Source organism: Heterodontus francisci, chromosome 26 (assembly GCF_036365525.1).
Source record: "Heterodontus francisci isolate sHetFra1 chromosome 26, sHetFra1.hap1, whole genome shotgun sequence".
Classification (NCBI taxonomy): Eukaryota; Metazoa; Chordata; class Chondrichthyes; order Heterodontiformes; family Heterodontidae; genus Heterodontus; species Heterodontus francisci.
Window position 1 is genome coordinate 15789232 of NC_090396.1, and position 27759 is coordinate 15816990.

General features: G+C 45.2%; 1 protein-coding gene across 5 annotated transcripts in view; it reads right to left on the bottom strand.

Annotated features, from left to right (window-relative positions):
• Positions 1–27759, bottom strand: part of itgb4 (integrin, beta 4) — a 162042-nt gene that overhangs the window by 13910 nt on the left and 120373 nt on the right. For all 5 annotated transcript variants that reach the window (XM_068057841.1, XM_068057845.1, XM_068057842.1 and 2 more), the window contains 4 exons: positions 25631–25768; positions 24953–25135; positions 17122–17241; positions 3143–3307 (listed from right to left, as the gene is read on the bottom strand). In XM_068057841.1, the coding sequence (XP_067913942.1) occupies positions 3143–3307; positions 17122–17241; positions 24953–25135; positions 25631–25768 (606 nt within the window). The remainder of the gene's footprint in view (positions 1–3142; positions 3308–17121; positions 17242–24952; positions 25136–25630; positions 25769–27759) is intronic.

The window sequence follows — 27759 nt, forward strand, 5'->3', positions numbered from 1 at the left end:
GCCATTCCTCCTGCATGTTTGACTGTGAAACTCATTGTCCAACAGACACTCAGGTGCACCTTTTCATTAGATAGCAATCAGGATTTTGTCCCTCCCTAACCCAGGGTCAATAATCATGGTCACCCTGATAGCTGCCTGCCTGAGATTAGTTAACTCAGCACGGACCGAGTGGAATCTGAGACCTTACAGGAACACAAGAACTGGAGGAGGCCATTCGGCCCCTTGAGCCTGTTCCACAGTTCAATTAGGTCATGGCTGATTTGAACCTTAACTCCTAACCCTTAAAATCCCTTTTCTAACAAAAATCTATCAATCTCAGTTTTGAAATTTTCAATTGAGCCCCACCCCCCCCCCCCCCCCCCCACCTCCCTCGCCCAGCCTCAACAGCTTTTTGGGCAGAGAGTTACAGATGTCCAATGCCCTTTGTGTGAAGAAGGGCTTCCTGACATCACCCCTGAACAGCCTAGCCCCTTGTTCTGCATTGTACAGCTCCATTCCATATTGGTCAGAACTTTACCCAGGAGGTCACTGGGGAGTGCATACTGTAGAATTACTGGTGTCTCTGTAAAGATCCCAGTTTTAGATATTTTAGATGGGAGAGTTAATGATATAGCCCAATCGAAGAATAATCAAAATCAAACCTCATATCCTCCTTTAAATTACTTGCCAATTATGGCCTGTCCAATTCCATCTGGCTCCAATGCTGAGGCGGTCTGCGGTTAGGTACTGAGCGTGTGGTTGTAGGGGTGGGTGAAAGGGAAAGGTAAAACTGAGGGATAAGGGGAGGGTGAGAAGATGAGGGAAGGGGTTGAAGACAAGAGGAGGTGAAGATGAGGGGAGGGGGGAAGATAGTGGTGTGGAGGAGGGGGGTGGGTGAAGACAAGAGGAGGGGTGAAAGTAAGGGGAGGGTGAGAAGACAAGGGGAGGGTGAGAGGATGAGGGGAGGCTGTGAAGATAAGGGAAGGGGTTGAAGACGTGGAGAGGGTGTGAAGACGTGGGGAGGGTGTGAAGACGTGGGAAGGCTGTGAAGACGTGGGAAGGGTGTGAAGATGTGGGAAGTGCGTGAAGATGTGGGAAGTGCGTGAAGACGAAAGGGGGGGGGGGGTGAAGAGGAGGGGGAGTGCCCAGTCAATAGTGACCCACAATATTTGTTGGAGTCACTTCTGCTCCTTCTGACTTCACAAAATTGTAACTTTGAAAACATTTTGTTGGCCATTGTTTTGAACAGGATGAATTGAAGGGCATTTGCTATAGATAAGGGACAGTACAAAATGTACTGAGAGAATGGGATTAGGGTGGGGAAAGGAATCTTCTGAAACACAAATGGCCAAGCCACTGTATGAAAGTGAGAAGCAGCGACTCACACTCATCCTGCAGGTACTGACTGGTGCTAACACTTCACATTGGCAGTGGCAATGGGGAGAGAAGAGGATGACTGGCCAAGAAAGCTCAGTGCTGCGTGTATCCTAGCATGTGGCATTGGGTGTGTATCACTCCAGCAATTGTGTTCATTGACCCATCCCAGTAGAGATGCTGCAACAGCAGAGGAACTTTATGGGTGGACGCTGCATTTGCCAGTGTTGTGGACAGATATCAGGGTGAATCAGGCGTAATATTCAAAGGGTAACAAGCAGCATGACCTGTCAAATTCTACAGGACAGTGAGTTTAGTTTATCAATATAACAAATCCTGGATTGGTGCCAGAGGGGAATTTTACAGATTTTATTTCTCACATTGGGTTTTTATCTGGTTGTTTGCTTCTTCCAGGAGATGACATAAGCCCAGGTATGTGAAGAGTGTCTTACTCATCGACCATTAAGACATTGTGACTGGGCCAGAGTATTAGAATTAGAATTAGAATTAGAACATTACAGCGCAGTACAGGCCCTTCGGCCCTCGATGTTGTGCCGACCTGTGAAACCATCTGACCTACACTATTCCATTTTCATCCATGTGTCTATCCAATGGGTAACTTGTCATTTCTCATCCAGCATTTTCCATGTGTTTATGTGTATCAGTGAAGCCTTGCGTACTTTCCCAACACCAGAGAGTCAGGTGACAAAGCATCTCTCTTGCCCACTAGTGCGTTACAGTTGGCTCAGGTACCTGCTTCCCCTCTCCCACCGCGAGAAGGGTCAAATCCGCCACGGTTAGAGCACAGTATTCGACCTGTCATACCCTGGCTATTTGAAAGACCTATCCAATTAGCCCGACTCCCCTGCTCTTTACCCATTACCCTGCAAATGTTCCTCCTTCAAGCATTATCCAGTTACCTTTTGAAAGTTATTATTGAATCTGCTTCCTTTCAGGCAGTGTGTTACTGACCTCAACAACTTGCAGTATAAAACAAATTCTCATCATTGCTCCTCTAGATTTTTTATCAATTATCTTAAATCTGTGTCCTCTGGTTACTGACCCTTCTGCCAGTGGAAACAGTTTCTCCCTTATAATTTTGAATGCCTCCATTAAGTCTCCCCCAACCTTCTCTACTCCAAGGAGAACGCTCCCAGCTTTTCTAGTCTCTCCACATAACTGAAGTCCTTCATCCCTGGTACCATTCTAGTAAATCACTTTTGCACCCTCTCCAAGCTTTGACATCCTTCCTAAAAGGTGGTGCCCAAAACTGGACACATACTCAAGCTGAGCCTTAACCACTGATGGGAAGTGGGTTGTTGGGTGATGTCTGCCCTGTTTGAATATACTGCCAGCACTCACTGTCATGGTTCACATATGATGACTGGCCTCTGAGGCAGGCACTGGAGGGCAGCTGGCACATATGGAGCTTTACCTTACACAACAATACTGATAGCACGTTCAAACCTACCCAGTGGGATGCAAAGGGGATGTGGAAGGCACTGTATGAATGTCAGTTCACTTTTTAAGCCAGTAAGAGTAAGTATCTTGAGAAGAGGAAGAGACCAAACTGGAAGATAAATTGCCCTCAATTCTTATTCAGATTATTCAGTTACTTTAGCTTTCTCTCTCAAATTTACAACAAATCAAATTCCAGAAGTCAGCGTGAGTTATCTTGCACTTTAACTGTAGACTCGGTTTAACTTTTAGCTGATGCTGTGAGTCAGAAGCAGGAGGTGAAAGGTATTCACTACACAGTGGGTTACACACTGACTTGGCTCATACTAACCTGGTCCTGACATCATGGTAGTGTGGATCTCTGAGGACATGGAGGATCCACCTATCATCCTGGAGTACTGCTGATTGTGAGTAGTGGTGATGCTCCGATTAAGGGTGCTGCTGGCACTTCCAGGGAACAGAGAGTTCATCTCCCATTTCGCATTCATCTGCAGGTCTGTGGGGGAGACGAAATTAAATTTGTAAAGCAATTGTAAAGTAGTCCTCAATTCTGCCCAGCATAGGGCGTCAGCAACTCTCAACCCGGCACTGGACATCAAAGTGACTCCACCCGGGTACCAACACCACTCCACCTGGGTACTCGCACTACTCCACCTGCAACACCCCACCTGGGAACCTGCACCACTCCAGCTGGGTACCCGCTCCACTCCACCTGGTTATCTGCTCCACTCCACCAGGGTACCTCCTCCACTCCACCCAGGTAGTACCCAGATGCTCACATCAATCTACCTGGGTATCCGTTCCACTCCACCCGGGTACCTGTTCCACTCCACCTGGCTACCAGCACCACCTCACTCAGGTACCTGCTCTACTTCACCCAGGAACCTGCAACCCTTGACCGATCAACATTCAACATACTTTGGGTACCAGTACTACGATGTAAGGTGAGAATTATGAACAGATCTGGCAAACCCAACCCCCACCCCTTTTCTAAACTTATCAAAAATGTATTCTCATGGAAGTGCCTGCAATTTCAGAATGACGACTTGCTGTTGCACTGGAGGATGGTGGCATTGGGCTCTAGTGATTGGGAGGAGAGATGCTGTTGGCATTGGGGGTAATGTTTATCCCTGTCTGGCACAAAAGTAAAATGGGAAAGGTAGCCAAACCATGGCTTACAAGGGAAATTAGAGATAGCATTAGATCCAAGGAAGAGGCATAGAAATTTGCCAGACAAAACAACAGACCTGAGGATTGGGAGCTGTTTAGAATTCAGCAAAGGAGGACCAAGGGATTGATTAAGAAGGGGAAAATAGAGTACGAGAGCAAGCTTGCGGGAACATAAAAACTGACTGTAAAAGTTTCTATAGGTATGTGAAGAGAAAAAGATTGGTGAAGACAAATGTAGGTCCCTTACAGTCAGAAACAGGGGAATTTACTATGGGGAACAAAAAAATGGCTGACCAACTAAATGCGTACTTTGGTTCTGTCTTCACAAAGGAGGACACAAATATCATACCAGAAATGTTGGGGAACACAGGGCTTAGTGAGAGAGAAGAACTGAAAGAAATCAGTATTAGCAGAGAAATGGTGTTGGGGAAATTGATGGGATTGAAGGCTGATAAATCCCCAGGGCCTCATGGTATGCATCCCAGAGTACTTAAGGAAGTGGCCCAAAAAATAGTGGATGCATTGGTGGTCATCTTCCAAGATTCTGTAGACTCTGGAACAGTTCCTACAGATTGGAGGGTAGCTAATGTAACCCCATTATTTAAAAAGGGAGGTAGAGAGAAAGCAGGGAATTATAGACCAGTCAGCCTGATGTCAGTAGTGGGGAAAATTATAGAGTCCATTATCAAAGATTTTATAGCAGAGCACTTAGAGAATAGCGGTGGAATTGGGCAGAGTCAGCCTGGATTTACGAAAGGGAAATCATGCTTGACAAATCTACTAGAATTCTTCGTGGATGTAACTAGTAGAGTTGATGAGGGGGAGTCAGTGGATGTGGTTTATTTGGACTTTCAGAAGGCTTTCGACAAAGTCCCACATAAGAGATTAGCATGTAAAATTAAAGCGCATGGGATTGGGGATAGTGTATTAAAGAACAAAGAACAGTATAGCACAGGAACAGGCCATTCGGCCCTCCAAGCCTGCGCTGATCATGATGCCTGTGTAAACTAAACCCTTCTGCGGGGTCCGTATCCGTCTATTCCCATCCTATTCATGTATTTGTCAAGATGCCTCTTAAACGTCACTATCGTACCTGCTTCCACCACCTCTCCCAGCAGCAAGTTCCAGGCACTCTGTGTAAAAAACTTGCCTTGCACATCCCCTCTAAACTTTGCCCCTCGCACCTTAAACCTATGTCCCCTAGTAACTGACTCTTCCACCCTGGGAAAAAGCTTCTGACTATCCACTCTGTCAATGCCACTCATAACTTTGTAAACCTCTATTATGTCGCCCCTCCACCCCCGTCGTTCCAGTGAAAACAATCCGCGTTTATCCAACCTCTCCTCATAGCTAATACCCTCCAGACCAGGCAACATCCTGGTAAACCTCTTCTGTACCCTCTCCAAAGCCTCCACATCCTTCTGATAGTGTGGCGACCAGAATTGTACACAATATTCCAATTGTGACCTAACTAAAGTTCTGTACAGCTGCAGAATGACTCGCTAATTTTTATACTCTATGCCCCGACCGATGAAGGCAATGGATAGAAAATTGGTTGACAGACAGGAAACAAAGGGTAAGGATAAAAGCAAAATACTGCGGATGCTGGAACTGAAGAAGGGTCACTGACCCGAAACGTTAACTCTGCTTCTCTTTCCACAGATGCTGCCAGACCTGCTGAGTATTTCCAGCATTTCTTGTTTTTATTCAAGGGTAAGGATAAATGGGTCTTTTTCCGAATGGCAGGCAGTGACTATTGGGGTACTGTAGGGATCGGTTCTAGGACCCCAGCTATTCACAATATAAATGATTTAGATGAGGGAACTAAATGTAATATCTCCAAATTTGTAGATGACACAAAACTGGGTGGGAGGGTGAGTTGTGAGGAGGATGCAGAGAGGCTTCAGGGTGATTTGGACAAGTTGAGTGAGTGGGCAAGATGGCAGATGCAGTATAATGTGGATAAATGTGAGGTTATCCACTTTGGTAGCAAAAACAGGAAGGCAGATTATTATCTGGATGGCTATAAACTGAGAGAGGGGAATATGCAGCGAGACCTGGGTGTTCTCATACACCAGTCACTGAAGGTAAGCATGCAGGTGCAACAGGCGGTAAAAAAGGCAAATGGTATGTTGGCCTTCATAGCGAGTGGATTGGAGTACAGGAGCAGGGATGTCTTGCTGCAATTATACAGGGCCCTGGTGAGGCCATACCTGGAATATTGTGTGCAGTTTTGGTCTCCTTATCTGAGGATGGATGTTCTTGCTATAGAGGGAGTGCAGCGAAGGTTTACCAGACTGATTCCTGGGATGGTGGGACTGACGTATGAGGAGAGATTGAGTCAGTTAGGATTATATTCGCTGGAGTTCAGAAGAGTGAGGGGGTATCTCATAGAAACCTATAAAATTCTAACAGGACTTGACAGAGTGGATGCAGGAAGGATGTTCCCGATGGTGGGGGAGTCCAGAACCAGGTGTCATAGTCTAAGGATACAGGGTAAACCTTTCAGGACTGAGATGAGGAGACATTTATTCACCCAGAGAGTGGTGAGCCTGTGGAATTTGCTACCACAGAAAGCAGTTGAGGCCAAAACATTGCATGTTTTCAAGAAGGAGTTAGATATAGCTCTTGGGGCGAAAGGGATCAAAGGATATGGGGTGAAAGTGGGAACAGGTTACTGAGTTGGATGATCAGCCATGATCATAATGAATGGCGGAGCAGGCTCGAAGGGCCAAATGGCCTACTCCTGCTCCTATTTTCTATATTTCTATGTAAGAAGGAGGAGGAGACACAGCTAGGGAAAAATGGGCCTGCTGATTTTGGGGTAGTGGTCCATGGGTTGTGGGTGCAGACATAGTGATGAGAGTGGACATATACCAATGAAACCATCCATCCGGCATCACAGCTCTTCTTGCACTCAGCAGAGGGGAAGAAAAGGAAATAAAATTCAACAACTAAGACACATATGATACTGGATTGCAGAGCAGCGTGATTGGTTCACAGTCCAAATAGACTGAAATTGGGAACTGTTCGGCTGAGCTGCTTTCTGCACACAGTGCTCAACACTGCCCCACTCCGCTCCCACTCCGTCCTTTTCTGCATATTCTAAATTTTTTTAAATCATTCTTGGGATTTGGGCATTGCTGGCTAGGCCAGCATTTATTGATGATCCCTAATTGCTCTTGGGAAGGTGGTGGTGAGCTGCCTTCTTGAACCACTGCAGTCCTTTTGGGTAGGTACACCCACAGTGCTGTCAGGAAGGGAGTTCCAGAATTTTGACCCAGCGACAGCGAAGAAATGGCGATATAGTTCCAAGTCAGGATGGTGTGTGACTTGGAGGGGAACTTCCAGGTGGTGGTGTGAACCTCGTTCTTCTAGATGGTAGCATAGAGGCCTGCAACCCGACCCGAACCCGACGGGACCCGACGACATGTCTCGGGTTTGGGTTGGGCCGGGCCCATCTTCCGGGGTCAGCTTTCGGGCTTGGGTCGGGTCGGGCTGAGTCCAGTACGGGTCGGGTCGGGCTGGACACACATGGTAAGTGCTCTGCTGGTAAGTATTAAAAATAAAAAAAACTTACCTGAGCTGGGAATCCGGGATGGAACTGAGTCTGCGCAGTGAGCGAGTGATGTCACTATGACGTCATCACGCATGCGCTGCAGGTTCCACCAGGTTCGGTGTCAGGAAGGTAAGTAAAGGGATGGTCAGGTCGAGTCGGGTCCACTTTGGTTCGGTTGGGTTCGGGTCGGGTTCTTTTACCCAACCTAAAGCAGGCCTCTATGGTAGCGGTAATGGGTTTGAAAAGCGATGTCAAAGAAACCTCACCAACATCTGCCCACCTCTAGGGCTTGAGGTGGAGCCCGCATCATCAGAAAGAAAAGAAACAGACGCCTTGCATTTACATAGCATTTTTCACAATCTCAGGACCTCCCAAAACGTTTTACACCAATGAAGCACTTTTGAAGTGTAGTCATTATTGTAATGTCGGAAATGCATGACAGCTTGAACAAGGAGGCAGCATAACCTTTACACAGATTGGAGAGGAAAGGAGCTCAAGTCCCTCTAAGCTTCCAAAACATTTCTGAATGACACAGTAAGAGGCCTATAGAGAGGTCTGATCACCAGAGGACATCGATTACCAAACTACATCCCTGGCTGCAAACCTTTTCACATTTTATTAAATGTTTCCAGCTGTCCCTAGCTGGTAGTATTGAGGTAATAACTTGACCCCTTAGCTGCAGATTCCATATTGTAAAGTTCAGTCTGCATTCAGAGGAGAGTAGCCACTTGAATCTCAAATTCTTTCAGGGGAATTTGATTCTCCCCAATTTTCAAGAAAGGATGTGGGAGGCAGCAGTTAAACTGCAGAAGCTTCATTGCCCACTCTGATCCCACTGGTTCCCCATTTTTGTCGGCAGATGACATTCATGGGGCCCCTGTATGTACCACCCCCAGCTTTAGGTAAAACTGTCGGAAGCCCCCAAGGCAAGCTAAAAATCTTATCGTGACCAGAGGGGCAGGATTGATCCTCTGGGCTACAGCATGGCTACCCGACCCAAACCTGACGGGACCCGACAACATGTGTCGTGTTTGGGTCGGGTCATTCTTCCGGGTCTGGCATCGGGGTTCGGGTCGGACACACTCTAACAGTCTTGTGTTACAATTGTGTTAGTGAAACACTGGAAACTGCAGACCTTTTGAAGTGTGCTTCCTACTCTGCTTGGTATTTCAACTTACTGTGTACTAATCAATAAACGGTTCTTGTGTACATTGTAGCAGAACTCAGCCCCAGGCTCATAATTATCCGGTTAGTCCTTTCCTGCCCTTTCCTGATTCTAGGGGTGTTGAAGGTCTTTGCCGTTTTAATCTTAATGAAATACTTACAATGTAATCAGTTGCTGCACTGTTATGTAATAAAATGTTTTTAATGAGTTCTATTTTTCATTGACACAAATTTAACCTTTTTGTGTTTTGGTTTATCTCTTGGTTTTCCTTTGCGCTTTGTATTCTTGGCGACAAAAGCAGTTTAACAGCTTCAATCTGCATTAATAGGAACTTGGCCCTTTTCTTTAATTGCACAGTTTTCAAATGAATTGACTGCATCCCATTAGGGTTGGCAAGACTTCTTGTGGCTGCCTCAAAACATATTGTATTGAATAAAGATTGTAAAGTAAAGGAGGCTTGTAAGGTAAATTAAGAGATTTAAAGGGGAAAGACAACGAATTATGCTCTGAATTTGGAATATATTTAATTAATTAAATGTCAGATCTGATAAATCGCTGCTTTTAGTTTAATGTGGCCTCAGTGTTTATGGATAATTAATGAAATGAAGAGGCATTTTTTATATACAAAGCTGGGCATTAGTACTTAATAGTTGATATATAATTTTGAATATATTTAAATTTCTTAATTCATGTGACACAGCTAAATACAAAGCAGTCTTAAATCAGTTAATATTTTTGTTTGTAAATTTGACCTTCCAGATTAAAATATTAAATCAAGGAGAGACATTCCAAAGATTACTGGACTAGTAATCCAGAGGCCTGGACTCATGATCCAGTGACAGCCAGGACATCAAGGCGGAAAACACTCCGCACTAGTCTGCAGTGAGCGATTCCATCGTAGATCACAACCTCTTTAATATCGGAATGTATATTTTATAATAATTAATCACTCAGGAACTTCCTGGTCTTTGCATCTTTCAGCTTCTCACTGGATAAACTTGCAGCAAGTATTTCAACCTGTAAAGCAGGAGTCTAGGTAATGTATAATGATATTTTCTGAGCCTTCGGGCAATGCTGTGTTTATTTTAAGCAATACAGATACTGGTACAGTGTGGCACAACCTGTCTGGGCACAACTCCATGGGTTTCTGTTTAACTAGTGACCAAATAATCACTGACTTCTATGGTATCAATCTCTGGCTCACCACCTCCAGTACGTGGCTCCAATCTTAATGTACTTTTTAAACAACCTTTCAAGTCCAGTTACAGTTTTTGTTGCTTATCTGCACAAGCTCAAAAAGTGAAAAACGGAAGCTGGGTTAACTGAACATTCCGTTGGTCGGGTCAGGTCGGGTGCAGGAAAAAAAATGAAAGGACTCGGACTAGGTTGGGCTCGGGTCGGATGTGGTTCTGTCGGGCCGGGTCCGGTTTCATTTGCTGACCCGAGCAGGCCTTTACTCTGGGCCCCTCAAGGAGAGTCTGGGACTCTGCAGCCCCAGGTTAGACCCCCTCCCCCGTGCCCCCACCACAAAGCAGCTGCAAGATCCTCACAACAGCACCCCCTCCCTCCACCCCCCCACCTCCCCCACCAACTTACCTTGCTACCAGAAGCCCTCTCTTGGTGCCTCTGAGTCACTAGATTATCACCTCCAACTCCTCTGGTTGGTTAGACAGTTGTTGCTTTCCACCTGAGATAGCTGAACAGCTGACTGATGGCAGTTAAAGACTGCCAACCAAGACGCTTGCACCGAGGATTGTTGCCCACTCCCGCCAGAAACTGAAGTCAGCCCTTCTTCCCACACTGTTTATTCAGAAGCAGCAGTCCCCACCTCCAATAACTCTATGTTGCTCACAGTCTGTAAGCAGCTGTAGCAAGGACCATCAGGCATGAGGGCAGCACGTGCATTTGCTCATTACTATTAACTGACCCCTGACCCCGTCTGCATGCATAGAGTGCGAAGTGACCTTGACCCCTTCTGCATGCATCTCCATTCAGTTAATGGTGTGTACTCAGCCAAGTTGGGAGGTTACTTGAGGGCAGGAAGTTTCTCAGACCACTGAGGAAGTTGCCCAGAAACACAAGTATGTTAATGAAAGAAGCAGTGTGAGATCTTCACCTTGACCTTCCTGTGGTTGGGGTGCAGCCCTCCTCCTCATGGTGTCTGAATACACAGTGTCTTCGGAGAGGAGGCTCTCAATGTCTGAGGAAGCACGCGTCAGGGAAGAGCTAGAGGAAAGGCGGGGTATCACTTCCACTGGTAGTTTCCACGTTACCTTCCGCCCATCGAATTCATCACCCAGCAGTTGGACATGCTGCCATTTGGAGCCTTTCAGAACAAGTTAATGACTCGTGTTGGTATTTAGTGCCAGAAAATGGTTCAGCTTCAGCCGAGCACATCCACACCCATAGACCCTAACCCAATGGGAGGCACCCAATGGGACAGCTTGAATAGAAAGAAGCAGCCTAGCCACTACAGAGGGCTGCCCACATGGCGCATGTACAGACACAAATATACATGCACACACATGCATGTACATGCCCATGCACATGCATGTGCATCTGCGCACGCAGGCACACATGTCCCCAAATACTCAGATTTATGAGGATTGATGGTCATTATGAGGGACTCAATGAAGATTGAAGAAATCCCCATTCTTTATGTATAGGGTAATGTGTTGCCCATTTTCAAAAAGAGGGACAAAGCAAAGCCAGGTAACTACTGATCCATGTGTCTTACTTCAGTATAGTGTATGTTAATAGAATCAATTATCAAGAGCAAACCTGAAGAATCCCTGTAATAATCTCGTGAACAGCAGCCAACGTAGATTCAGAACCTACTTGACCTTGGATTCTTTGAGAAAGTGACATCCCAACTGGATTGCTCACTTCCAAAAGTCATGTGACAAAGTTCTGCACCAAAGACTACTATTTAAGCTTAAGGTTGTGGTAATTCAGGGGTAAACCAGGGACTGGGTAAGGAAATGGCAGACAGGTGGAAATTTGAAGGATGTTTTTTAGAGGAATTCTGTTGAGTTGGAGCAAAGAGCTAAGTGGGGAGTCCCAGGCCTCAGTGTTTAGACCACTGCTATTTCTGATTAGTATCAATTACTTGGATTCAGAAGCTCCATGTAAACAAAATATAAACACTCAATGAAAACAAACTAGGAGTCAGTTCTGCAGAATGGACATCACATGGACACCATACATGTTGAAGTAGCCAAGGATGAGATTGAAAGAGATCTCAGGGTTTTGTTTTAAACTCAATTTCCAGGTATGAATGTCTATGATGGACAACTGGTTTAATCTTCCATCGCCCTATCTGGTTGGACCACATAAAGCACTGTTAGATCCTTTTCTCCATTGCTAAAACTGCTCACTGTTCAAAGATCATCCTGGAATGCAAAGTTAACTCCTAGCTTCTCTTCTCCACCAGAACCGTCTTCTTATACCACTTTCCCCTACCTCCTCCATCCTCACATCTTTCTCTAGATTCTATCTCATCTCTCATCAGGTTCTCTCCAAGCTCATCATGTCCATGAAACCCATCTCCTGCTCCCTTGACTGTATTCCCACCAAACTGTTGACCATCAAATTTCCTTTCCTAGCCCCTATGTTAGTTGATGTAGTTAATGTTTCCCACTCCTTAAGTACTGTCACCTGCCCTTCAAATCTGATATCAACATCCTTTTCTCAAAACAAACACACTTGGCCCCTCTGACCTTGGAAATCCACACCATCTCCAAACCTCCTTTTCCTCTCCAAAGTCCTTGAACATGCTGGCACCTCCCAAATCCGTGCCCATCTTTCCTGCAACTCCATGATTGATTCAGTCCAATCATATTTCTCCCCCTGCCACAGTATTGAAACAGCCCTTATCAAAGTTACAAATGACATCCAATGTAACTATGACTATGATAAACTATCCCTCCTCATCCTTCTCGACCTTGTCTTCAACCTCTGACACAGGTTACCACACAATCCTTCTCCAGTGCATTTCCTGCATTGTCCAGTTGAGTGGGACTGCATTCATTGGTTCCATTCTTAACTATTGAGAGAATCACCTCTATTGGCTTCTCTTTGAATTTCTACACCATTAACTCTGGTGTCCCCAAAGGATCTATCTTTGACCCCCCCCCTCTATTTCTTATCTACATGCTGCCCCTCGATGACATCATCTGAAAACATATCAGGTTCCAACATAGGGTGATGACAGTCAACTCTATCTCACTACCTTCATCTTGGCTACTTCACCCCTCTACTGTCTCTGATTTTCCACACTGATTGTCCGACATCTAGTACTGGATGAACAGAGATTTCCTCCAACTAAATATTGGCAAGACCACAGCCATTATTTTTGGTCTCCGCCACAAACTGTGTTCCCTGCTCATCGACTCCATCCATTGCCCTTGCAACTCTGTGAAGCTGAGCCAGACCACTCACACCTTGGTATTTTGTTTGATCTCAAGATGAGCTTCCAAACGCATATGCACTCCATCACCATGACTGTCAACTTCCACCTCTGTAACGTCACCCAACTCCAACCCTGCCTCAGCTCATCCATGCCTTTGTCACCTCAAGACTTAACTATTCCAGTGCTCTCCTGGCTGCCTTCCACCTTCCACCCTACATAAACGAGGTCACCCAAAGGTCTGCTGCCTGTATCTTAACTTGTGGCAAGTCCCATTCACCTGTCACCTGTGCACTTGCCGAACTACGTTGGCTCCCTGTCGCAACTTTTCAATTTTTAAATTCTGATATTTGTTTTCAAATCCCCTCATGGCCTTGTCCCTGCCTATCTCTGTAACATCCTCCATCCCTACAACTCTCCAAGATAACTATGCTCCTCCAATCCTTGCCTCTTTCAGCATCCCTGATTTTAATTCTTGCACCATTGTTGGTCATGCCTTCAGCTATCAAGGCTCTAAAATCTGGAATCTCCTCCCTAAACCTCTTTATCCCTCCGACCTCCTTTAAAACAATCCTTAAAATCTACCTCTTTGTCCAAACTTTTGGTCGTGAGTGACGAATTTTAAGTGATAACTCTCTGTGAAGTGCCATGGGAAGTTTTGCTTTGTTAAAACGTTACATAAATACAAGTAGCAAGTAGTTGCTGTGTCCAATCTCTGAGCAATAATTAACAAAACAAAAATCATGCTGAACCATATAGTCAAAACTATAGACTGCAATTCAGGGAGCTCATGATCAAACTGTCCTGGGATCTGATCAGACCACACCTTGAGTAGTGTGGCCATTTCTGGTCACAAAAATGCAGAGAAGATATTCAAGTGCTAGAGGTGATGCAGGGCAGAACCATGACCCGAATCCTGAGTGTCAGAGGCATGAGGAAAACTTGTCCGTTCCACCTTGAAAGGAGGCAGCTGAGAGGCAACCTCATAGAGGACAGTAAACAGTATAGGAAAAATAAATATAGACATGACTTCAAACTAAAACCATGAGAGGACAGTTTCAAACTAGAAAGATGCAAATTTAGATATTAGAGCGGCCTCCCAGAGAAGGTAACTTGAAAGGCAAAATGAACTTGCATCTATCATTACACTTTATCATTCCCTCAGGCCATCCCAGAACACTTCACATCCAATTAATTACTTTTGAAGTGCTCTCATGTTGGCAAATGCAATCAATTAGCATACAACTTGGAACATTTTGCTGCATGATTTACTATTGATGATGTTGCTGCAGCAAATGAGATGCATTTTCTTTATTCTTTCATGGGATGTGGGCGTCACTGGCAAGGCCAGCATTTGTTACCCATCCCTAATTCCTCTTGGCAACTGAGTGGCTTGCTCGGCCATTTCAGAGGACAGTTAAGAGTCAACCACATTGCTGTGGGTTTGGAGTCACATGTCGGTCAGATCAGGTGAGGAGAGCAGATTTCCTGCCCTAAACGACATTGGTAAACCAGATAGGTTTTTATGACAATCGATAATGGTTTCATGGCACCATTACTGAGACTAGCTTTCAATTCCAGACTTTTATTAATTAATTGAATTTAAATTCCGCCAGCTGCCGTGGTGGGATTGGAACCTGTGTTCCCAGGGAATTAGCCAGGGCCTCTGGATTACTGGTCCAGTGAAATTACTAGTACACCACCGCAGGAAATGAATCAGGAAATGTTGGTTATGGGAGGAATGTTAGCAAGGACACCAGAAGGCTCTGCTCTTTGACTAGCATCATGGGATCTTTCACATTCATCTGAACCATAGGAAGAGGGAGGTGGAGCCTTGTTTAAGATGTCATCTGAACATTGGCACCTATGTCACCTCTAAAAGGGAGCTTGATTTATATCTGTTGATAAAAAGATTGAGAGCTGTGGGAATATTAACAGCACTATTTGATTTTCTCTGGGGACCCAGATAGGTTTTTATGACAATCGATAATGGTTTCATGGCACCATTATTGAGACCAGGAGAAAGAATGTAGTGGCCTTTACAATAGGAGATCACATACAGTGATGAAGACAACGTCAATAACTTCATCATCATCAACCTCATTGGAAACAAGAGTATCAGCTTCAGAATCATCAACACCACCATCAACAGATCATACAACAAAATGTTCTGAGGTTAGGAATAGGATGGAAGTGGGGTAAGTGGTGGATAACAGACAACTTTTTAAGTTTTAAGGATGTTTTTGAAGGTAGAAGAGATATAGAAAGAGAGAATTTCAAGATGGTTAAGAGCTCTGCCACCAGTAGAACAGAAAGAGTGGAGACACACATTAGACCAGAGTTGGAAAAATGGAGCATATAATCAGGGCCATAGAGCTGGAGGACGTTACAGTAGCAGAATGGACTGAGACTATGGAAGGCTTTGTAGATAAGGCAAGGATTTTAGAGTCAATGTGTTCAGGGAAGGCGTGGGCTTTTCCCACTCTGGACTTTCTTGTTTTGTTATGCAAAAGACATCTTAAGGTAGCTAAAGAAAGTATTAAGAAAAAGTGAGAGATAAATCACAGACAGACTGAAAGCAGTTCTCAAACTGTTAATGACAGAGGAAGGTCAAAGAACATGTGGGTCTGTTGAAAATAAATTGGGTAACACTGCTCCAGATGGTCAGGCTATGACAAGGATATAGAATAGATTCTTTGCATTAGTTTTCACAAAGGACTGGAAACAAATCCCAGCCACAGTAAATGGGCTGAGGGATCCTCGGCTCATGTAGAAGTCAGCAAAGAATGTGTGACGTACAAACAGGATACATTAAACACAAGGCTCCTGTGTGAGTTAGGATATATTCTAGAATTCTTGAGGGATTAAAGAGCTCTGGGTGATCCTTTAGCACCACAGGTGCCTAAAGACTGCAGCAATGGCTGAGAGCTGGAGGAAGATGGACTCTCAGTTACAGAGGAAATAAGACCCAAACCTGGGAATTACAGGTCAGTTAGTCTCATATCCAGAGTGGGAAAATGCAGGAAGACCTCCTAGAGGAAGCTATCAACAAGTATTCAAAGAGCAAAGATGTCACTGGGAGCAGCCGGCATAAGTAAGGGATCAATGGATTATGTCTTACAAACCTATGGGAATTCTTGGAGAGGGAAACAGCTCATAGGAATGGTAATTAGTATTAGTTTATGTGGATTTTGAAAGGAATGTGACAAAGTTCCTCACGTAAGCAGGAAAGGTTGAGGCTTGCAGAATAGATGGCAGATTGTTTAGATGGATTGTGAATTGTTTTGGCATACACAATGTAACAAGTGACCACACTTCAAAAAGTAATACCTTGAACATAAAGTGCTTTAGGATGTCCTGAGGGAGGAGAGAAGGTACGACATGAATGCACGTTCTTAACAGCAGACGAGGAAGACTCGTGTTAAAAAGGAGGTATTTTCCTGAGAAACAGTACTGAATGGCATTCGCCAGGGATCTGTTCTGGGAGCCCTGATGCTCACACTGTTTGTGAATAATATTGGAACAGGGTATCTGTAGTAGCCATTATTAAACTTGCTGAATGCACAAATTTTTATAAACAAGTAATGAACAGAAAGGAGAAGCTTTGTCTTCAGAGAGATATGGACCAAATATAGAAATGGAATTTAGATCTAGCTATTGGGATTTTAAAGTGGATAAATGCAGAGTAAAATCTATAATAGTGAAGAATGTCCCTGACAGAGACAAAAAAGGAACAGGAATTATTACTAAAAATAGGGAGGTACAGATGACAATTGGTGGGGTTGTCCATGATACAACAGTTATAGTGGACTGGACTTGATGGGCTGAATGGCATTTTCCTTCTCCGGACTTACTTATGTTCTTCTGTAGACAAGGCCCCATTCTTGTCACTGCAGGTTCGATATTATTGTTAAAAATCAATCATCCTCTTTTTGCTGTAATGTGGAGGCAATGATGCCAGTTATTGGTGTTAAAGTACGTACGAGCTGGCAATGTATAGGGTCATACCTGTGTCGTCAGAAATGCTGGGTCGGGGTGATCGCATTACGTCTGAGCTGTACATCAGGAAATTCTCATACTCATCATGTGCCTCCGCATCAATAATGGGAACATCTGGGATGATGGGAACTGCAGATGACAAACAGACAATTAAATGGAGCCCCTTCTGTACTCTGGCAGAGGCATTCAACAGGCCTGTTATGGCCAGTGCCACAACCTGTAAGGAGAATTTCTCACTTTCTTTTTAAAACAGACAAGCTGGCAAACACAACATTATACCTTAAAATGTATTTTCAGAGCTGTTGGCATCAAACAATTCAGTGCCTAGAATTTACAGCACAGAAATAAGCCATTCGACCCAATTGGGTCTATGAGGTGTTTAAGCTCCACCTTACTTCATCTTACTCCAACAGCATAACCTTCTATCCTTTTCTCCCTTCTGTACTTATATATTGGTGTGAAGCTTCCAGTCCTGAGTCATGGACCTAAGGTATCAGCTCACCAGGCATGGTTAAAAGCGGTAACCTGAGTCTGTCATTGGGCTGAAGGGGCAGCCAGAAGGCATTTATTGAGTTATCATTTTGTGTTTCTGACCCTTTATCTCCTGACTAATGAATTTGAAAGTGGTTTCTTGTATCTTATAGAGGCAGGGCTATCCCAGTATCCAAAGTGATAATGAAAGGCCTCTATTAAAATGATGGGCTCTGCCATTTCAATAGAAGCCTTTACAAATGCCATGGAGGCTGGGCTAGCCCTATTTCTGTAGGTGTCTGTTGCTGCTCACTACAAGGAGCTGGACAATTCCTGACTGTGGGTGACATCAGTATGTATAGCAGGTAGGTGCATACATGTCTCCCAGACATTGGAACTTGTTTAAAGGGAGAAAACTTTCTTGGAACTTCTCCTGCTGTAACATGAGCAGAAACCCCATTAGCCCATGCAAACAGGGTTTCCACTGAACTGCCATCAAAGATATTGACAGCCCTGAGGAAATTCACACCCCCAAGTCAAATTTAAAGGAAGAAGGACAATGAATCTGGAGTTTCACAAATAGGGGAACTAAAATTCCCAAATCCTTTAGAGAGCCCCAGAAAGCATCACAACCCATCAGTGGTAAAGGCTGAAGGGTGAGGGGAGTGAGGAGGGACAGGCAAAAAAGGATGGGAGAGGATACTCAAGGGGTAGACACAAGTCTGCAAGCAAGTGACGGGGTAGCCCAGCACCTGGCTGATGTTTGGTGGCTACTGAAGTCAAGGTGGTGCTGCACAGATCGTCATGAGAACAGTGGTCCACTGTTCCACTCTGCGGCACCATCCCCTATGAGGAGCTGGAGGCCAAGCTGACCATTATTGCCAGTGCTTATGCCAGCATATTCTGCATGGTAGCCACAGTGGTCCTTGCATCACATGGCACAGCTCTGCATTAGACTCTCTGATTACCCAGACCCCGAGGAGACAGCTACGAATTGCCAGGTGGATGCCAGGAGCTGAAGATTTGGCTGTGGCATCTTGGCGGATATGTTTGATCAGCCGATGCTTGCTCCTGATCAGCATGCAGTACCATATAAAGCAGGACATACTGTGATTGGATTGCTTCTGAGGAAGTTTCCAACATTAGTCAGTCCAGCATTCATATCTCTTAGTCATGCCATTTGGGTGTAGTTGTTCCAGCTCCCTTTGGACAGTGAGAGCTTCTACTTGCACTAACTGCCTGGCAAAGTGAAGTATGTTGATCTCTGTCTGCAGATATGGACGTGCTGGTAGAAGGGTTTGGATGAAGAGCACCTCATACAGTCTGACCTGCCTAATATACTACCATGGGACCTCCTCTTCTCCCAGAGGTATTATATGGGGAATTCCCATTGGGAAACCCATTGATATTAATACTGTTGGGAGGGATTGGGAGTAAATAATCTACATCATTTGGTACAAAGATCATGAAAACCTAAGTGTTAACAAGGAAATAGATGTTAAAAATGGTTAAAATATTCTTCCTTTTATATTACTGTGTTCTTGCCATGACTTCCATGCTATCTGATATTGCCTAGCAACCTTAGATGGTCAATTGAAATCGAAATTCTTCCAACCAATCAATCTGCAGGGCAGCAGGACATAGGAACAGGAGTAGGCCTTTCAGCCCCTCGAGTCTATTCCACCATTCAGTTAGATCATGGCTGATCTGTGTGTTCCCCCCTCCTCCCCCCCCCCCCCCCCAACGCACCCCATTAATATTAAAATGGGGTGTCAGCCAGTTTGAGGCAAATATTGCTATTGCTGGTATTGCCCACCAAAAAAAACACTTTGGGGCGTAACCTTGGCAACCTCACAAGGGGAAACTTCCACAGGTGTCCAGTATTCGACCATCACAGCCAAACAAGTGGGCAGTAGAGATAGGAAAATATAGCCATATATCTCCATATATCTCCTGTCATTGCATCCTGTTGTAATTTGAATAACTTCGAGTTCTTTGTTACTCCTCTATGTAAAAGCAATCTCGCTAAATTAGTTCTAAATTTTGTTTGCACTACTTGAAATTTATATCCTCTGGCTGCATGTTCCTGACCTTTTTTTGCAGTAATATTCCCTTATCAACCCACTTACTATCTTGAATCCCTCAAAGAGGTTTTCCGCTCTAGCCACCTGAACTCTAGACTGTAGTGTTAATGCTCCTCTAATGGCCCCTCACAGCATATGCCCTTTCCACTTGCTACGTGTAGAGAGATCTGTAAATGTTGGAGGTGTGTGGGGGATTGTTCTCCAAGTAGGGATGGGTGCAGACACAGGCACCTCAAGGGAACTCTGCTTCCATCAGACCGAGATGTATACAAGATGGTTTTCTAGAACAGTATGTTGAGGAACCAACTAGAGAACGGATTATTTTAGATCTAGTATTGTGCAGTGAGAAAGGGCTAATTAATAATCTTGTTGTAAAGGAGCCTCTAGGGAAGATGACCATAATATGATAAATTTTATATTAAGTTTGAAAGTGATGTAGTTCAATCTGAAATTAGGGTCTTAAATCTAAACAAAAGAAACCACAAAGGTATAAGGGGCAAATAGGCTGTGGTAGCTTGAGAAACTACATTAAGAGGTATGACGGAAGACAGGCAATGGTGAACATTTAAAGAATTAATACATGGATTACAGCAAATTTACATTCCTTTGAAGCACAAAAACCTAGCAGGAAAGGTGATCCAACCATGGCTAACAAGAGAAATTAAAGATTGTATTAGATCAAAGGAAGAGGCTTACAAAGTTGCCAAAAAAGTAGTAAGCCTGAGGATTGGGAGCATTTTAGAATTCAGCAAAAGAGGATGAAGAAACTGATGAAGGCAAGTAGAATATGAAAGTAAAATAGTGAGAAACATAAAAATGGACTGTAAAAGCTTCTATAGGTATGTAAAAAGGAAACGATTAGCAAAGACAAATGTGAGCCCATTACAGGCAGAGACAGGAGAATTTATAATTGGGAATAAGGAAATGGCCGAGAAACTAAACAAATACTATGTATCTGTCTTTACGGAGGAAACCTCCCACGAATACTAGAGAACCCAGGGACTAGCGAGAATGAGGAACTGAAAGAAATTAGTATTAGTAAAACAGTAGTACTGGAGAAATTAATGGGACTGAAAGTTGATAAATCTCTTGGACCTGATGACCTACATTCCAGATGTTGAAAGAGGTGGCTGTAGAGATAGTGAGTGTGTCGGTGGTCATCTTCCCAAATTCTATTGATTGTTTCTTGCAGATTGTAAGGTAGCAAATGTAACCCCATTATTTAAGAAAAGAGGGTGAGAGAAAATATGGAACTACAGACTTTTTTATTCCTTCATGGATATGGGCATCACTGACAAGGCTAGCGTTTATTGCCCATCCCCAATTGCCCTTGAGAAGGTGGTGATGAGCTGCCTTCTTGAAGCACTGCAGGCCATGTGGGGTAGGTACACCCACATGGTGTTAGGAAGGGAGTTCCATGATTTTGACCCAGCGACAGTGAAGGAACGCCGATATAGTTCCAAGTCAGGATGGTGTGTGACTTGGAGGGGAACTTGCAGGTGATGGTGTTCCCATGCAACTGCTGCCCTTGTCCTTCTAGTTGGTAGAGGTCACGGTTTGGAAGGTGCTGTCGAAGGAACCTTGGTGCTTTGCTGCAGTGCATCTTGTAGATGGTACACACTGCTGCCACTGTGCGTCGCTGGTGAAGGGAGTGAATGTTGAAGGTGGTGGATGGGGTGGCAATCAGGTGCTTTGTCCTGGATGGTGTCGAGCTTCTTGAGTGTTGTTGGAGCTGCACCCATCCAGGAAAGTGGAGAGTATTCCATCACACTCCTGACTTGTGCCTTGTAGATGGTGGACAGGCTTTGGGGAGTCAGGAGGTGAGTTACTCGCCGCAGGATTCCTAACCTCTGACCTGCTCTTGTAGCCACAGTATTTATCTGGCTACTTCAGTTCAGTTTCTGGTCAATGGTAACCTACAGGATGTTGATAGTGGGGGATTCAGTGATGGTAATGGCATTGAATGTCAAGGGGAGATGGTTAGATTCTCTCTTGTTGGAGATGGTCATTGCCTGGCACTTGTAGGGCGGCACAGTGGCGCAGTGGTTAGCACCGCAGCCTCACAGCTCCAGCGACTCGGGTTCAATTCTGGGTACTGCCTGTGTGGAGTTTGCAAGTTCTCCCTGTGTCTGCGTGGGTTTCCTCCGGGTGCTCCGGTTTCCTCCCACATGCCAAAGACTTGCAGGTTGATAGGTAAATTGGCCATTATAAATTGCCCCTAGCATAGGTAGGTGGTAGGGAAATATAGGGACAGGTGGGGATGTGGTAGGAATATGGAATTAGTGTAGGATTAGTATAAATGGGTGGTTGATGGTCAGCACAGACTCGGTGGGCCGAAGGGCCTGTTTCAGTGCTGTATCTCTAAATAAATAAATAATAAATGTTACTTGCCACTTATCAGTCCAAGCCTGGATATTGTCCAGGTCTTGCTGCATATGGACACGGACTGCTTCAGTATCTGAGGAGTTGCGAATGGTACTGAATATTGTGCAATCATCAGCAAACGTCCCCAGTTCTGACCTTATGATTGAAGGAAGGTCATTGATGAAGCAGCTGAAGATGGTTGGGCCTAGGACACTACCCTGAGAAACTCCTGCAGTGATATCCTGGAGCTCAGATGATCGACCTCCAACAACCACAGCCATCTTCCTTTGCACTAGGTACGACTCCAACCAGTGGAGAGTTTTCCCCCTGATTCCCATTGACTCCAGTTTAGAGCTAGAGCTCCTTGATGCCATACTCGGTCAAATGCTGCCTTGATGTCAAGGGCAGTCACTCTCACCTCATCTCACCTCAGGTGTTCAGCTCTTTTGTCTATGTTCAAACCAAGGCTGTAATGAGGTCAGGAGCTGAGTGGCCCTGGCGAGCCCAAACTGAACATCAGTGATCAAGGTATTGCTGAGCAAGTGCCGCTTGATAGCACTGTCGACAACACCTTCCATCACTTTACTGATGATTGAGAGTAGACTGATGGAGCAGTAATTGGCTGGGTTGGATTTGTCCTGCTTTTTGTGTGCAGGACACACCTGGGCATTTTTCCACATTGTCAGGTAGATGCCAGTGTTGTAGCTGTACTGGAACAGCTTGGCTAGGGGCGTGGCTAATTCTGGAGCACAGGTCTTCAGTACTATTGCCGGAATTTTCTCAGGGACGATAGTCTTTGCAGTATCCAGTGCCTTCAGTGATTGCTTGATATCACGTGGAGTGAATCGAATTGGCTGAAGACTGGTGTCTATGATGCTGGGGACTTCAGGAGGAGGCCAAGATGGATCATCAACTCGGTACTTCTGGCTGAAGATTGTTGCAAATGCTTCATCCTTATCTTTCACACTGATGTACTGGGCTCCCCCATCATTGAGGATGGGGATATTTGTGGAGCCACCTCCTCCTGTCAGTTGTTCAATCGTCCACCACCATTCACGACTGGATGTGGCAGGACTGCAGAGCTTAGATCTGATTCATTGCTTGTAGGATCGCTTAGCTCTTCTTTACTCCTGTACTCAAATCCTCCTGCTCTAAAGGCCAACATACCATTTGCCTTCCTAATTGCTTGCTGCACCTGCATGTTCGCTTTCAGTGACTTATGAACCAGGTTCATTACCTCAATCCCATGTACTAGCACGGACAGAAAACGGAGAGTAGGAATAAACGGGTCATTCTCAGGTTGGCAGGCTGTGACTAGTGGGATACCACAAGGATCAGTGCTTGGGCCCCAGCTATTCACAATCTATATCAATGATTTGGATGTGGGGACCAAATGTAATATTTCCAAGTTTGCAGATGACACAAAACTAGGTGGGAATGTGAGTTGTGAGGAGGATGCAAAGAGGCTTCAAGGGGATTTAGACAGGCTAAGTGAGTGGGCAAGAACATGGCAGATGGAATATAATGTGGAAAAATGTAAGTTATCCACTTTGGTAGGAAAAACAGAAATGCGGAGTATTTCTTAAATGGTGAGAGAAAGGAACCTGAGTGACCTTGTTCATAAGTCACTGAAAGCCAACATGCAGGTGCAGCAAGCAATTAGGAAGGCAAATGGTATGTTGGCCTTTAGAGCAGGAGGATTTGAGTACAGGAGTAAAGAAGTCTTGCTGCAATTGTATAGAGCATTGGTGAGGCTGCACCTGGAGTATTGTGTACAATTTTGATTTCCTTACCTAAGGAAGGATAAACTTGCCATAGAGGGAGTTCAACGGAGTTCAACCAGACTGATTCCTGGATGGCAGGAATGTCCTATGCGCAGTGATTGAGGAGATTGGGCCTATGATCTCAAGGGGTTAATAGAATGAGAGGTGATGTCACTGAAGCGTACAAAATTCTTACAGGGCTCGACAGGGTAGATGCAGGAAGGCTGTTTCCCCTGGCCGGGGGAGGGGGGGGGGTGTCTAGAACCAGGGGACAGAGTTTCAGAATAAAAGATAGGCCATTTAGGACTGGGATGAGGAGCCATTTCTTCACTCAGAGGGTGGTGAATCTTTGGAATTCTCTACCCCAGAGGGTGGTGGAGGTTCAGCCATTGAGTATGTTCTAGACAGAGAGCGATAGATTTCTAGATATTAAAGATATCAAGGGATGTGGGGATAGTGCGGGAAAGTGGCCCTGAGGTAGAAGATCAGCCATGACCTGCTTGAATAGCGGAGCAGGCTTGAGGGGCCAAATGGTCTACTCCTGGTCTTATTTCCTATGTTCCTATGAGAGGCAAGGTTATGAGAGGGTCAGAGGTTAGAGCTGAGATGGGCTCACAATCTCAAGTTATGTAAAGGCAGATCTAGGATGAATGTAAGGAAGAGGAAATGGTTCTGTTTTGGAGAATATTGGATCTGTGGAACATACTGCCCTCTCATGGGTTGAATAGTGATTCACTGAATTCCTTCAAGTGAGAGCTAGACCTGTTTCTGGCTGGGGCGGAGATCACCTCATTCATGAGGCAGGCACCTGGTAATGTTAATGAATGATCTCCTGGACTAATGTCCATTGCCTTAAGTGGGTAGGAGAGGAATCTTCCCTATTTCCCCCCCAATTAACCTGGGCTTTCACCTGGTTTCTCGCCTCTCCCTGGAGATTGCATTTCGAGTGGGATGTGGAGTGTATATATCGTGATGTATAAGGCATCACAAAGAGAAGCTCGCTGGAAGGATCAATAGATCTTTTCCTGTCTGTCACTTTTAGTTTGTTTGTGTGTAGCAGATGATTTCCCCGCTGTGTGTGTCAACTCCCTAACTGCGTATTTAACACTCTCTCTGAGACTTGCTGTGTATTTGAGATTTCAACAGTGCTTCACTCACTGGACATTGGTCGTTTCGGCTGTGTTGAGAGATTCATCGTGGCTTCTCGGATGGGTCCCCAGCCAGCACCGTTCTTGGCTCGCACCGTGTATCGATATGGCTGCTCTTCTTTCAGATTCTCGATCACTACCATCCTCTTCTTTGGTTTATTGATTGTCACTGTCTTTTTGGGTCCAATGGGTTCTGTCAGAAACACACACAGAGCAAACAAAACCATCAGAAACAGTAACATACTGGCCTGTCTTCTTGCTCAGATGCACAGCAGAACAGAACTGTTGCTTTCTGCAAAATATAACATATGACAAAAGTTTGCGACACCCAGACCCACTCATCACAAAGCACCAGGATCTGGCCGAGAAAATTGGGCGTGTCTACTTTTGGGTATGTGCGGAGGGAGAGCACAGGATACATGGCCAGAATGGCAGGGGCTGAGGTTCCCCCCACCCTGATATTGGACCTCAGACCTCATTGTAATAGAGCTGGTGAGGCACAAACAACTTGCCTGCTAAGAGGAGATCAAAATTGGACCATTGTTAGAATCAGAGTGGTCCTTGGGTAAGTGAAGCCTAGGTAGCGGAGGGGAGGGCGGTGGAGTGGGGGTTTCAGATAGACAGCAAGCAAGGGAGAGCGTGTAGCAATTTCAGTCCAGCGTGTTTCTCTACTATGAGAGGTACTCACTATTTTCATCAGTCACCACTGCGTACGTGACTTCATACTCTACGATCTCCCCGTTGGTTTCTGAAGGCTCGGCCCAGCTCAGTTGCGTCACAGTTGGTGAAATGACATTGAATGCCAGTCGTCCCGGCTCGTTTGGTACTAAGAGGAGAGGATAAGAACATCAGTGTTAGTTTTCCTCAGAATGCACTGGGGGTATCGACAGAAACTCACCTGATAATCTGCACAAACTGATAATAACACAACCCTAAGTATCTGAAATTCTAGGCTCGACACCCACTCGTATTCAGGCTGACACTCTTGCCATAAGTGACAGTACTGAATGCTGTACATGGGCGTTCCCCACTAGAAACATAGAAAATTTATGGTACAGAAAGAGGCCATTTGGTCCACTGTGTCTGTGCCGGCTTAAAAAGAACTACCCAGCCTAATTCCACTTTCCAGCTCTTCGCCCGTAGCCCTATAGTTTACAGCACCTCAAGTGTATATCCAAGTGCTTTTTAAATGCGATGAGGATTTCTGCCCCTACCACCCATTCAGACAGTGAGTTCCAGATCCCCACCATCCTCTGGATGAAAAATATTTCTTCAACTCCCCTCTAATCCTTCTAACAATTGCTTTAAGTCTTTGCCCCCGGTTATTGACCTCTCTCCTAAGGGAAATAATTCCTTCCTATTTATTCTGTCCAAGCCATTCATAATTTTATACACCTCAGTTAAGTCTCCACTCAGCCTTCTCTGTTCCAAAGAAAACAACCCTAGCTTCTCCAATCTTTGCTCAGGGATCTGTGAACATGCACTTTGTTCCTCCACACTTCTCAGTATCCTATCATTTATTGCATATTCCCTTGCCTTGTTTGTCTTCCCCAAATGTATTACCTCACACTTCTCCGTATTGAATTCCATTTGCCACTTTTCTGCCCACCAGACCAGTCCATTGATATCTTCCTGCAATCTATGGCTTTCTTCTTCACTATCAACCACATGGCCAATTTTTATATCATCTGAAAACTTCTTAATCATGTCCCCTGCATTTAAGTCTAACTCATTGATAGATACCACAAACAGCAAGGGACCCAGTACTGAGCCCTGTGGAACCCCACTAGAAACAGCCTTCCAGTCACAAAAACACCAGTCAACCATTACCCTTTGCTTCCTGACACTGAGCCAGTTTTGGATCCAACTTGCCACTTGCCCTTGGATCCCAGGGGCTCTTATTTTTCTGTTCAGTCTGCCATGTAGGACCTTTTCAAATCTCCTTGTTGCCTCCTCAAAAAATTCAATCAAGTTAGACACAAAGTTCACTTAATAAAATCATGCTCACTGTCCTTGATTAATTTGTGCCTTTCTAAATGTTGCAAGCAGTCCCACCACTATCCCACACTGGTGTACAATCACAGTGAGAGCTGGACCCATGGCCAGTCAGAGAAAGGGAGAGAACCTAGAGTCAACCACCAGAGGATGAACATCCGGAGCATGAGGAGCTGGCACCTTGCCTGCTGTGCGTGAACATCTGAATCTCAGGTCTATTGCCATCTTTCTACTCATTTATTTCAATAAGTGGGAAATCACAGATATTGAGTGGCATCTTCCCAGCCCTATGGAGCTAGGTTAGGAGGCGGGACCAGGAAGAAACTTGGAAATCAACATGTTAGGTTGGCTATCTGAGGCGTTCCCACTTCCAAGCAATCTTGCTGTCGGCCAGGTCAACATGACAATGGCTACCTGCCCAGCAGCAGCGAGTAGCTAAATAGGCCCATTAAGGGGCCAATTGGGAGAAAATTAATGGTGCAACCGGGATCTTTCCAATGGTGGATGGGCCCCTGCAATGAGGCTGGAGCAGGTACCTGGAGACCACCTTCCAGCATCAGTCCAGGGGGCCAGCGATACCAACGCTCAATCCCCCATCACCGAGCTGCGGGGATGAGAGGGCCACAGCCGTGGCCACGAGCAGTCCCGTACTGATGACCTGACAGCTGTGGTCCTGAATGATTTTTAAATGTTCAGAATGCTGTAGAAAGCACCTCCATTTTGAGGCGCCCTCACTGTCCCCTACCTGCTTCAGAAGCGCCCACCACTCCCAGTGGGGGTGCCAGCTGGCTGAGATACCTCACTCTGGAAGAGGATTCAGAT